Source organism: Gigantopelta aegis, chromosome 7 (genome assembly GCF_016097555.1).
Source record: "Gigantopelta aegis isolate Gae_Host chromosome 7, Gae_host_genome, whole genome shotgun sequence".
Classification (NCBI taxonomy): Eukaryota; Metazoa; Mollusca; class Gastropoda; order Neomphalida; family Peltospiridae; genus Gigantopelta; species Gigantopelta aegis.
The window spans coordinates 28,280,742-28,293,954 of NC_054705.1; the positions used below are offsets into that span (position 1 = coordinate 28,280,742).

At 38.1% G+C, this 13,213-nt stretch overlaps 1 protein-coding gene and 1 long non-coding RNA gene across 2 annotated transcripts in view; one reads left to right on the top strand and one right to left on the bottom strand.

Annotated features, from left to right (window-relative positions):
• Positions 1-3,048: 3,048 nt before the first annotated feature.
• Positions 3,049-5,147, bottom strand: LOC121376875. Its single transcript, XR_005958548.1, has 3 exons — positions 5,133-5,147; positions 3,251-3,416; positions 3,049-3,108 (listed from the first exon to the last, which is right to left on the bottom strand). It is a non-coding gene; the product is annotated as an uncharacterized LOC121376875 (long non-coding RNA).
• A 3,153-nt stretch (positions 5,148-8,300) lies between these two features.
• LOC121377439 (NFX1-type zinc finger-containing protein 1-like) overlaps positions 8,301-13,213 on the top strand; it is an 18,892-nt gene continuing 13,979 nt past the window's right edge. The window contains exon 1 of the mRNA XM_041505423.1: positions 8,301-13,213. This exon is cut by the window's right edge and continues 1,422 nt beyond it. Within this exon, the coding sequence (XP_041361357.1) occupies positions 8,446-13,213 (4,768 nt within the window). The 5' untranslated portion in view covers positions 8,301-8,445.

Here is a 13,213-nt window from a genome sequence, read left to right on the forward strand (position 1 = left end):
TCTTATAAAAATGAGTGAAGCCGTTATAATTCGTTTTGTAACTTTGCTAAAATAATTGTTTAGTTTGTAAACATAGAAATACACCCACGTACCCGTGATAAACTTTTGTGACTTCACTGACCGGCGCTGTCAAACAACCGCTTGTATATGCAAACGACCCCAGCACAGCTGAATAATCAGCTCTGGCTGGAATTCCAGCAATGCGGGTGACCTGACCCAGCCTTGCTGGGCTATCGCACATGCGCTGTGCGTGTCTATAGTTGTTGCCGTAAAACGACCTAATTACTAAATAATTAATAAGTAGAAATAGGTAATTAATTATGTTTTACCTCTATTAAACATCTACTTAAATTAATTACATTGCATAACTAAATGTTAATACTTTATCGGTAACATCATATGTAAATAACTATATCAGGCCTCAGACCACAATTAATTTCACTATGTATTCTCATGTAGCCCCAGTGGCTGTAGCACTTTTATTAATTTCACCAGGCCATTAGCATTTCACGGGAAACATTACCTGCCTGGGCCCACTGAACACTCGAAAGGACGACATCTGTTGTCCAGCTCTTTTCCGCGTTATATCAATGTAAACAAACACACGTTGGCTAAGGGACCGAATCACACCAATTTCTCTGCATTTTACACAAATTTTGCATGACTTCAATGTGCTCTGGGGGACATTATGCAGTATCCAGTGTAAACCAAGTGCACATATTCACTAACTGCATCCTCTTACCTGTCAAACCCAGTGTAACAATCCAGTATACTAAGCAGCTCCCCAGCCATTAATCACATCACAAGAAAACTATATTTTCTCGCATTAGTTTCCGTATTTTGGACAACCAAATGGGTGGATAACTCTAGTCTGAGGCCTATCAGACCAAAATTGTTTTCACCATGACACTCAAACTCACATATGGCATTTAAATACATATGTCAAGTTGCATACAGGCAATAAAAAGAATATTTGATACCAAATATGGCTATTGGAGCCTGTGAAATGGGGGACTGCCTGTGCCGCAAAAGGCGGCAATCTGCGTCAAATTATTCCCAATAGTGGACTAGTAATTATGCAATAACTTTAAAAGTTACAGACATTTTTCTGAACAACAAAAAGAAACTTGCTCCTTATTGTGTTCTCTGCAATTGAAATATAGCAGTTGGCAGGAATATGATTTTTTCCAAAAAAAATTCAATTTAATTTAAATTGATACATTTTCAAAAAAGAAATTCCCACAAAGTTCTCTTTTTAAACAAAATTTAATCTTTAAAACTGTAAAATGTTGGATACTGCACACAGTCAACATATGCCAATTACAAATTAGGACTGCTCGAGTGTCATTCTGGTGAGGGTAGTTAGCAAGGTGTCTGCACACCGTAACAGGTCACACCTGAATGCAGAGGACAGGGCACCAGTCTGCAAAGATGCAGTACCGAATACACAGTGAACAAAAAAAAGCTGTCAACTGCCACTGCATTGAAATGTTTTAATGCATCAGAACTGAAAGTGACATCACACATGAACTGATATATATAAGGGTGGACATGCATACCACAATAAGTATTTCACTGTTTTATACACTACGAGTCACATCCATGGAAGGCAATACAAGACGAAAGACACAGTTCAAGAAGGGACATGCACCTTGGAATAAGGGTGCAACTCTGCTGCATGAACATGCAAGTCCAGAATCTCACACTGAGAAGTTGCGACCAGTAGTCCGGATGAATATAGACGAGTTTGCCTTGGTCACGAAGTCGAGTTCCACTTCAGCCACCATATCCACTCCAGATTGCGAAGGTGCGTCACAGCCAGTCCGTCTGCTACGTCCCATTACGAGTACATGTACTGCGTCTGAAATGAAAGAAGAACAACAGTGTAAAGACAAAGAAGGCATGAGAATAATGGACAATGACAGAATGGTAGATGCATGGAATGCAGCTTTCAGATACCACTCAACAGCTTCCCCTGAGTGTGACGAGCCTGAAATGCAAGTATTAAAAGAGGTTAAGTGGGGTCTTTGTTGGAAAGTCACACTACACTGTGTGAATTGTGACTTCACTGCTCCTGAAAGCAAATTGTACAATGAGGTGAAGACAAATAAACCTGGCCCAAATGCAGCAAAAACTAATGTGGGTCTTGCTATCGGTCTCCAAGATACTCCCGTCGGCAATACGAGAGCGATAATGCTATTGGCAGGCATGGACATTCCACCACCGTGTCGGAGCAGCATGCAGAGAACATCATACAAGGTATCAACGGCTGTAACAGATCTAAATGAAAAAGATATGGCACAAAAAGTTGAGCTACTGAAAGACATTAACATGAAACGTGGACATGAACGTGATGAAATTAACATAGCCATGGATGGGAGATACAACTCCACGACAATAACAAGTCGGCAGAAACCGGGCCAGAATGCATCACAAGCTATAGGACTTGCGTGTGAAACAATGACTGAAAGAAAATTCATGGTAAGTGCCTGCTTCCAGAATAAACTTTGTTGGACCGGAGCCTGGTTAAGAAACAAAGGTATTCATGTGACGTGTCCCGGTGGTCATCCTGACTGCACAGCAAACTTGCCACCATTTGCTCCGCTGTCGGAATACGAGATGGGAAAAGATATCGGAACAGACTTGGCTCTACATGGTATTCTCATAAAATACGTCACAACAGATGGAGATTCCAGATCATCTGCTGGAGTTGATAGTGCTTTGAAACTTCTACATCCAAACTGGAAAGTGCAGCGGCTAGCTGATCCAACCCACTTAGGTCAGAGTCAGTTTCGTAAGTGTTACAAAGCTAACTTCAGTCCCGACATGTTTACTGGGTCCACCCGTGAACAAAAGTGTGAAGCACAGAAGGTATTCAGCCAGGATATGAAAGCAAGGTGCAGTTTAATTCTTAAAGAACTGATGAAACTACACACTGGTAATATCGGTGTACTGAAACGAAACTTACCAAAGGTCCTGCAATCGACACTTTCGTGCTACGGTGGTGACTGTTCAAAGTGTTCGCGGTACTCGGTCGTCTGCAGTGGAGGAATAACGAACAACTGGTGGCACCGATCCATGTTCCTGGGTACACACAGAATCACAGAGCTGAATATGAATGAAAATGACAAAATGTTAGTACTGGAACTTCTGAAGATTAAACTAAGTATTTCAGCTGTAGAGCAAATGAAACTGTATACAGACACACAGAAATGTGAGACTGCAAACCGTTCTCTCAGTGTTTCCTTACCTAAGAATGTGAACTATTCACGAACGATGACTGGGAGAGCTGCATCCACCATCCACAGGCTGAACAACGCCCCGGGAACATCGATGATAGAAAAGTGCAAGTACTGTGGCATCGAACTGTCAGCTCGGGTGAGGCGTTCACTGCGTCAGATTGACAAAGAGTCGGACTATCAAAAAAGATATCAAAACAATCCACAGGTGGTTAAAAGGCACTTAGTCCAGCAAGGAAGTAAAATTAGAGATCACTTACGATATAAACATTTGCACAGAGATCAACAAGCTGACTACAAGAAAGGATTATTAGATATTGACAGTCAAAGAGCAGACAACTCCTGTGACCACAGTTATTCAAAGTAATTTTTGTCACAAACTTTCAAGTGATACATATAATATAGGAACTATCAGTTTGCATGATAGCATTTCTGCTGTGGACATGAACCCTAGACATTGAAGATTGACTTTAAACAATAAAAAATAGTAATGTGAATAAATGTATGCTTTTGAATAAATGTATCATGTGATATTTATATGTGATATTTATATGTGATTTTATGACATAAAATATTTCTTTAAATTAAACTTTGTTATTGTTTTACATTCTTATATGTTATGCATTCTGAGATGCAAGAGGCAGGGAGGGTATTGTCCATGTCCCTGACAGACATCCCTGTTCACACATTGTATGCGCGAGCTGTTAATTGCATGTGGCTCAGCAGATAAGTGATCTTTAAACATACAAAGACGGTTATGGCACAGGTGACTGATGTCACTGCCATCTATGTCCATCTCCTTATTAAAGACCATGAAACTTAATATGTGAGCATTTACTGTACGATACTGGCCTGTGATTGGTGATTTGAACTTAATAGCACCATATCCATTTGGTCTGGGAGGCCCATTCCATATTATACATTCACCATGTGGCCCAGGATCACATTTTGAAAAGATCTGGTATTTTTGAAAAAAAGCCTCCATTTTGACTTATTCAATTAGCCTTAATACTCAAAGTGAGGCTCTCACAGGGTGTAGGGATACATTCTGATTGAAAAGAATGACCTATGACCTGATACGGGTACAATGCAGGTCAAATCATGTTATAATTTGTGAAATTACAAATTTCAAAATATAAATATAATAAAATTTAATTTAATTTAATGAAATAAAATATTCATCACCCAAACTGATAACTTTCAGATTTCCACCTATCTGCACAATTATCATGTACATTTTGAGTGTTGTAATTGTCATAGTTACCTCACAATTAGGTATCAAAGTGTGTCACACTGTGTCAAACATCATTGAAGAAATCCTCCATATTGACTTATTTGACCTTAACCTTCAAAGTGAGGCTCTCATAGGGTGTATGGATACATTCTGATTGAAAAGAATGACCTATGACCTGATAGGGGTACAATGCAGGCTGAATCATGTCATAATTTGTGAAATTACAAATTTTGAAAATATAAATATAATAAAATTTAATTTAATTAAACAAAATAAAATATTCATCACCCAAACTGATTTGTTTCAGATTTCCACCTATCTGGACAATTAGCATGTACATTTTGAGTGCTGTAACTGTCATAGTTACCTCACAATTAGGTATCAAAGTGTGTCACCCTGTGTCAAACATCCTACTATATCAGGCCTCAGACCACAATTAATTTCACTATGTATTCTCATGTAGCCCCAGTGGCTGTAGCACTTTTATTAATTTCACCAGGCCATTAGCATTTCACGGGAAACATTACCTGCCTGGGCCCATTGAACACTCAAAAGGACGACATCTGTTGTCCAGCTCTTTTCCCCGTTATATCAATGTAGACATTATGCAGTATCCAGTGTAAACCAAGTGCACATATTCACTAACTGCATCCTCTTACCTGTCAAACCCAGTTTATTCATCTTCACCACGGACAATACTATGTGGAATCCTCTGTTCCTCTGTTGGCAAACAATTACAAACATGTCTTTTCAGGTAACTGTCCTTCGAATAATAACGGTCACGCGTGAATATCACAACAAATGTTCAGTTATGAAGTTTCCTTTTTGCCCCATGACGAAATCGCACCGTGTGTAAACTGACCCATAAGTTAACATTTACTAATAGCATCATACATACCGCTAAATAAACAAATTACGTAATTAACCAACTACTCAGTTTTGTAACTGATGTGTGTACCATATCAATTAATATACACAACTATTCTGTACTACTGTTTACCGACATTAATATAATAATATTATTAAAATGTCAGATCCTTCCAATATCATAGCACATTTCACATTCCTGACTTTCAAAACGAGGTTGCGACTGTTCCAATGATTGACACTTCCAGAACAATACATCCTTCCTACCCTGTCTTTAGAGTGACTGTAGACTGGTTTGACAAAATCTCAACATGAGTAAAACAGAACAATAAATATTTAGACACTCGTGAATCACTGTTAAAACGGTGATGATATCAGGGTTTGTTCAAAACGTGAGTACACATTTCCACACCAGGGGCATCCAAAATGAAAATAGCCAATAGTTATGATGTCGATTATTTGTACCTAAGCACTGAAAATTATGTATAAGATTTTTCAAATAGATTAAAAAGTATAATCAGCGAGAATGTGATATGCAATCGGACATCAGCATATTCAGTAACGCGTTTTGTCGAAAAATTACCTTTGAATCTTATAACCATGATAAAACAACTTCTGTACAAGAATGATATAGCAGTGAAATTGGCATAAATTAAACCTGCCCTACGACATCGCATCAATGTTTTGTGAATTTATCAATGTATAACAGTCACAAATTGTATAAAATCGCTAGTGTAGCGAAGCGATTTTATACTAAATTTGTGACTATATATCCATCGAAAAATTCACCAAAAAATGGCAAACAATTCTTATAATTGGTAAAATCGATGAATTTTCAGCTGAGATTTATGCATACCAGCCCATGGCATCCTAAATGCCCACCTGTGGTTTAAAAATAAAGAAAGATACAGGTATGTTTAATCTCAAGAAAATTACAAGAAGGGTACTACTTATATATTATGAAATAGAGGTGTTTGTAATTATAGTTTTATAAGCAGCGGCTTTAGTAGCATAGACAAATAATAATTTTTTGACGCAACCATAGTCGCATTATTTTGTATTGTAAACATTTGCTTGTAAAAAGAACGCCATTACCTAAACATTCTAAACTCCATCAGTAAAACAGAGTAAACAGCTGTGAAACAGTCACATTAATGAAAATCATAATGACGCATAACAACAAAACATACTTAAAATAAAATCTCAAAAAATTACAAAAATACATAATATGGCCAGACTATGAAAATATTCCTAATTCACAACATATGCGTCACATTTTGGAGATAGGACATGGAATAGGAATTTCCATAGGCACCAGTTAACTGTCCTCCATTACTCGCCAATTTGTTTCTCTATGCATATGAATCAGAATTTCTGTCTACTCTGGTTAAAGTAAAGCAAAGCAATCTAGTTAAAACTTTTAACTTCACCTACCGCTATATTGGTGATCTTATATCATTAATAATAGCAGGATTACAAATTACCTTCCACTGACTTACCCACAATAGATAGAAATAAAAGAAATGTCTGAACGCATTAAATTACTTTCAAACCTTGATCTATGCATAGAAATTCCAAGCAACACTGGTCTCCAAAGTAAGCTGTATGACAAAAGGATCATTTCAACTTTCTAAAAGTCGATTTCTGTTTTATTTCGAGCAATATACCTTCTGCTCCTGCTTTTGGTGTCTACATATCACAAATTCATTGTATGCAGATTTCAAATAACGCTATATCATTCTGGCACATTCTAAGGGCATTCAAAAGGTTTTATAGTAGACGTTTGGAGGTTATATCTACTAAATACGATGCATCACTTATAAAAGTGATGGCTGACGCTAAACCATAAATTCGATTTTTTATCTCTGATGAAATTCTTGCACATTTGTAATCGTTTCAGATGAAGTGAAAGCCGTGGTGACAGTGCTCTTGATGGGTCCCACCGGTTGGGCATGATATACTCACCTTTCATAACACCTTATATCATCACTGTTTTGACAATGATTCATGAGTACATGTCATAACAGCTGCATATATTCCAATGAGCTCTGTCCTGTGCTGGACCGGCCTCGGTGACGTAGTGGTTAGGCCATAGGTCTACAGGCTGGTAGGTACTGGGTTCGGATTCCAGTCGAGGAATGGGGTTTTTAACCCAGATACCGACTCCAAACCCTGAGTGAGTGCTCTGCAACGCTCAATGGGTAGGTGTAAAACCGACCAGTGATCCATAACTGGTTCAACAAAGGCCATGGTTTGTGCTATCCTGCCTGTGGGAAGCGCAAATAAAAGATCCCTTGCTGCTAATTGGAAAGAGTAGCCCATGTAGTGGCGACAGCGGGTTTCCTCTCAAAATCTGTGGTCTGTAACAATATGTCTGACGTCATATAACCGTAAATAAAATGTGTTGAGTGCGTCGTTAAATAAAACATTTCTTTCTTTCTGTCTGTCCTGTGCTAGTTTTGATTCAGTAAACTAGTCTGGGAGTGGCAGTCCTCTTTGTGAGGGTTCAAGAAGGAAAGGATCTCCTCGGGTGATGCTGTCCTATAGACTATTAATTTCTGCCAAATACCCATTCAACTGCATTTTACAGACATACGGTCTTGATAGAAAACTATCAATAATTTATTTTGGACCATTTTGAAACTGCACATGTATAGATTTGACAAAATAATCAGTTATATATTTTACAGAATTAATCTTCCAATTTTCAAGAGATACTGAAGAACGTGCTGAATGTTTACTCTCATAGGAAAAAATAGATATCGTATATAAATTAGTGTTTAAAATAATAAAATTCATAGTCTATTCAGATCAACACAACATAATCGTTTTCAATGCAAATATTTTATTATTTCAGATATTCAGTAGAATACGAACATCTGAGGTTTCACTGAATGTTGAAGAATGTACAGACAGCAGAAAGAAAACACTAACACACAATAAAAGCTGTTAACAGTTGATGATAATTCGAATTATGGAGAGCACAAAACAACCACAAATAAGACAGGATTGTTTGCTATGGAATGCACTAAGCGTTCTGTATTGAAACAGACGTATTACAGGTGTATCCTTGTTGAAGTCAGAAAAGCACATACATTCTGAAAAATGTCAGACAAAAAAGAATTTAAAGAGGACAAAAAGTATATGAGATTTGGAGAATTGAACAAGTACATGCATAATGTAGCTAAACCAAAAAGCCAAAATAAGTCTGATATACCTAAAGAACAAGCAAACGAAAATGAAGATTATGAATGTCAGACAGAATCATCGTATAAACCTGAAAAATATGCAAAACAGACCAGATCTCTACCTCATACAAACGACAGTAAATGGTTGTCTCAAAAATCGCTGAAACGAGGGCCAACTTCTAAAACATTTTTCTTGTCAGATGGCGAGAACGATTCCAAGAAGCTACCACCATCCGTGAAATACAAATATGAGACTGAAAGTAAAAGAAACAGAGGCAGAGAATTTGAAACAAAAGATACAAAAAAGGATCTTAAACCACCATCTCATCCAAAGCAAAACACCAAATGTTTAACTGTTGAAAACCTTCTAGAATTAACCAACCAGGATGCACAATCTGTATTACTAACGCTAGGTCAACGTGACAATGGTTTTCTCCAAATTTTGAACCAACCAGCACTCTTAGTACCAGATGTTTGTTTGATTATCAAATTACTTGCAAAGTCTTGTAGTAACCAGACACAATCAAAAGAAATAATTAAACTTCTTGTAGATGTAGATACATCACTGTTTATGTCCCTGACCATTCCATCTGTATTGGCCAAACTGTCTTCTGAAGTATCAGACCAAACTGTGCAGACTCTTATCGAACTTGTTGCAGATATACTTGACTTCCTTACTGAGCTGTCGACGCGCATGCCGCATGCCATCATTCAAATTTCTGGAGTTCTCTCTTTGGTTGAGACATCACTCTCATCTGTTGAGAGATGTGGAATGGCTGTCCCGAATGAGGTAGTTATGAAAACAAAACAACTAACAAACACAAAAGCATCAATTCTCAAAAGAATGCAAACTGATAGATTAAAAGCAAACAAAAAAGTAAAACTTCCTGATGATTTCAGAACAATTTCCATTATGCCCACCTATGATGATGTTTTCCCAACTAAGCCACCATTCATTCGCAAGATCAAGGCGACTGGTGGATATAGCGATGTCACTGACTACCTTGATGTTCAGTTCAGGTTGTTGCATGAAGATTTCATTCAGCCGCTACGACAAGGCATTAAAGAATATTTAATTGCTGTTGATAATCCAAGACAATATGTGTCTGTCCGGACATACAACGAGGTTGTTATTCTAAAACAAGACTTCATCAAAGCAAACTTAGTGCACACTCTAACTTTTGACACCAGCAAACTCAAACATGTTCAGTGGGACTATTCAAAGCGGCTTAAATATGGCACATTAGTATGTTTGTCAAGTGATAACTTTAAAACATTTTCTGTTGCCACGGTTGAATCTGAGAAACCTAAAATGAATGAACTGGGGACAAAAAAGAAGAAACAGATAGTCACTGTTGATATTTGTATACAGCAAGTTATTGGAGAAAGACGAATAAACATGACCAAGCCAATGGTGATGTTGGAAACGCCTGCATATTTTGAAGCATATCGGCATGTCCTTGCAAGTCTTCAAAACATCAAAGATGGTCAGCTTCCCTTTGAGGACTACATTGTCCATTGTAAAACTGACGTTAAACCACCAGCGTATCTCAGAGACAAACCAAATGTCAAATACAATTTTGGCCTAGAAACACACAAATGTAAAAGAGACGAAGAGCGAAAGATCCATGATAGTAGTTTAAAAACTCTCCTTTCCGTTGAAATAAGAAATAACAGTGATGAAAATGTAGTTTCTCATCAAAGCAAGAATGTCATTGATGATGGTGATTTAAATCTGGTTTCTGATGAAACACAAAATATTGGAGATGATGGTGGGGTAAATGACCAAACCAATGACAGTGGTGATCTAAACATGGCTTCTGGTTACAAACATAGAGATGACTGTGATGATGATATAAGCAATGGCAATTTGTCTAATAAGGCTGTCTGTGGTAGTGACCATAGAGATAGAACGTGTCGCAATCTCTCACAGTCAGAAGATCAGAATGACACCAAAGTGGATAAAACAGAAACACCTGAAAGGGAGATTTCTTATGGCTTTCATGAACAATGTACCTCTACGTTAAACGTTTCCAATTCGCTAGTGATGGACGAGACTCACGTAACAACATTTGAACACCCACAAACCAATGATCGTTATAAAACAGTTGAGGATGTTACATCTGTTCTGCAACTCGACACTTGGCCACAACCGGAAGATCTAAACCTAGATGTCACTCAATTCAAGGCCTTTCAGCAAGCATTAACCAAGGAGTTTGTCATCATGCAAGGACCTCCGGGAACTGGCAAAACGTATGTTGGACTCAAGATTGTGGAAACGTTGTTGAGTAATGCTGCAGTTTGGCAGTCTGATCCAAGACCAATGCTGATCATCTGTTACACAAACCATGCTCTGGATCAGTTCCTAGAAGGAATATTATCATTTCACACTGGACATCTTGTGCGTGTTGGCAGTAAATGTAAGAATGAAAAGGTGAAACAATATGGCATTAAAACCATGCAAGAGAAGTTAGGAATTCATACAATGTATTCTGACACGTTGCGAGATGATTATGTCAAGTGTCAAAGGTCTCTACTCGAAACCCAAAAATGTTTGGAAATGTTGCATGATGGAATTGTTAAGACGAAATATTTCAATCCTTGTATTAAGAAGTCTCACTACGATCAACTGACCCAAACTGTTTTTGCGAATTGGACATTACTAGTTTGGCTTGATCTGCTTGTGGCCATGCATGTATCTACAGAGAAGAAACAGTATGTATTCAAAGGTGGAACGAAAATATTTGAGGATACGCAAACTCGATTGCATGATCAGTCTACAAAGAAGAAGTCTGAAGAAACATTTGAGGAATTAATGAGCTTCCCTGGTGTAACCATGGTTCCTTTCAGAATGATTCTCAATGAAATTTCACCAAAACATAGTCATTACCTGAATAACGAAATACACTCTTCATCAATGATGACAGAAGAGGAAGCAATGTCTGTTAAAGATATTTGGTCCTTGCAGAATTACAAACGCTGGCGCCTGTATAGATTTTGGGTCCATGGACTGGAAGAACATCTAGAAAATGAATTCACTAAAATGCAGGAACAGTGTGTTGATATAGGTGAACAGTACAGAGTTGCAAAATTGGAGACACACAAGGCTGTAATGAAAAGATGCTCAGTCATTGGTATGACCACAACTGCTGCAGCACGCTACCAAAAGGTTTTATCAGAAATAAAACCAAGAATTATTGTCATAGAAGAAGCAGCAGAGATTCTGGAAGGTCACGTGATAGCATCTCTGAGCTCAGAGTGTCAGCATTTGATACTGATAGGTGACCATCAGCAGCTGCGACCAAGCACCAATGTCTACACACTTGCCAAGCGGTACAACTTGGAGTTATCGTTGTTTGAGAGAATGGTGAAGAATGGTCTGCAATGTATTTGTCTTGAAAAGCAACACAGAATGCGTCCTTCTATTTCAAGAATCGTGAAGCACATCTATCCTGATCTCAGAGATGATGCATCAGTTCAGGATTACCCCAACATCATGGGTGTCTTTAGCAATGTATTCTTCATCAGCCATTCTGAACCCGAGGAGAAAAACGAGGAATTGATTAGTCACTTGAACATCTATGAGGCAAAATACGTCATCGCTCTGTGCCTATACCTGATCAAACAAGGATATTCACGAAGCAGGATAACAGTTCTAACAACATACTCTGCTCAAGTGGCTTATTTGAAACGCAACATGGCAAAGGAAACATTTCAAGGTGTGATGGTTACAGATGTTGACAATTACCAAGGTGAGGAAAATGATATTATTTTATTGTCTTTGGTGCGCAGCAACCTGGAAGGAAATGTTGGATTTCTGAAGATTGACAACAGAGTGTGTGTGGCACTTTCACGTGCCAAACACGGTCTTTACGTGATTGGCAATTTTGAAATTTTGAGTAAGCAAAGTGACTTGTGGAAGAACATTATTGATGATATGAAATCTGCGAGTCAGGTTGGGAATGCTCTTGGTCTCTATTGCCAGAACCATCCATCTGAAACAGGAATAAAGGCTTCAAAAGCAGGAGACTTCTCATTGGCTCCTGAAGGTGGCTGCATGAAGCGATGTCTGTTCAGACTGGATTGTGGACACGTTTGTGCGAGTCGATGTCACCCTGTTGATCCAAATCATCTGCAGTACAAGTGTCAAAAGCCTTGTGAGAAAATATTATGTGATCTTCAACACCAGTGTCCAGACTTGTGCTATGAAGATTGTCAAAAATGTGTAGTTCTGGTAACAAAGGTGATTCCTTCCTGTCAACACGAGCAAGAAATGCTATGTTCTATCAATCCAGTTGATTACAAGTGTCAAGAGCGATGTGAAAAAATATTATGCGATCTCCAACACCAGTGTCCAAAGTTGTGCTTTGAAGATTGTCCGAAATGTGTAGTTCTGGTAAAAAAGGTGATTCCTTCGTGTCAACATGAGCAAGAAATGCCATGTTCCATCAATCCAGTCAATTACAATTGTCAAGAGCCATGTGAAAAAATATTATGTGATCTCCAACACCAGTGTCCAAAGTTGTGCTTTGAAGATTGTCCGAAATGTGTAGTTCATGTAAAAAAGGTGATTCCTTCCTGTCAACATGAGCAAGAAATGCCATGTTCCATCAATCCAGTTGATTACAATTGTCAAGAGCGATGTGAAAAAATATTATGTGATCTCCAACACCAGTGTCCAGACT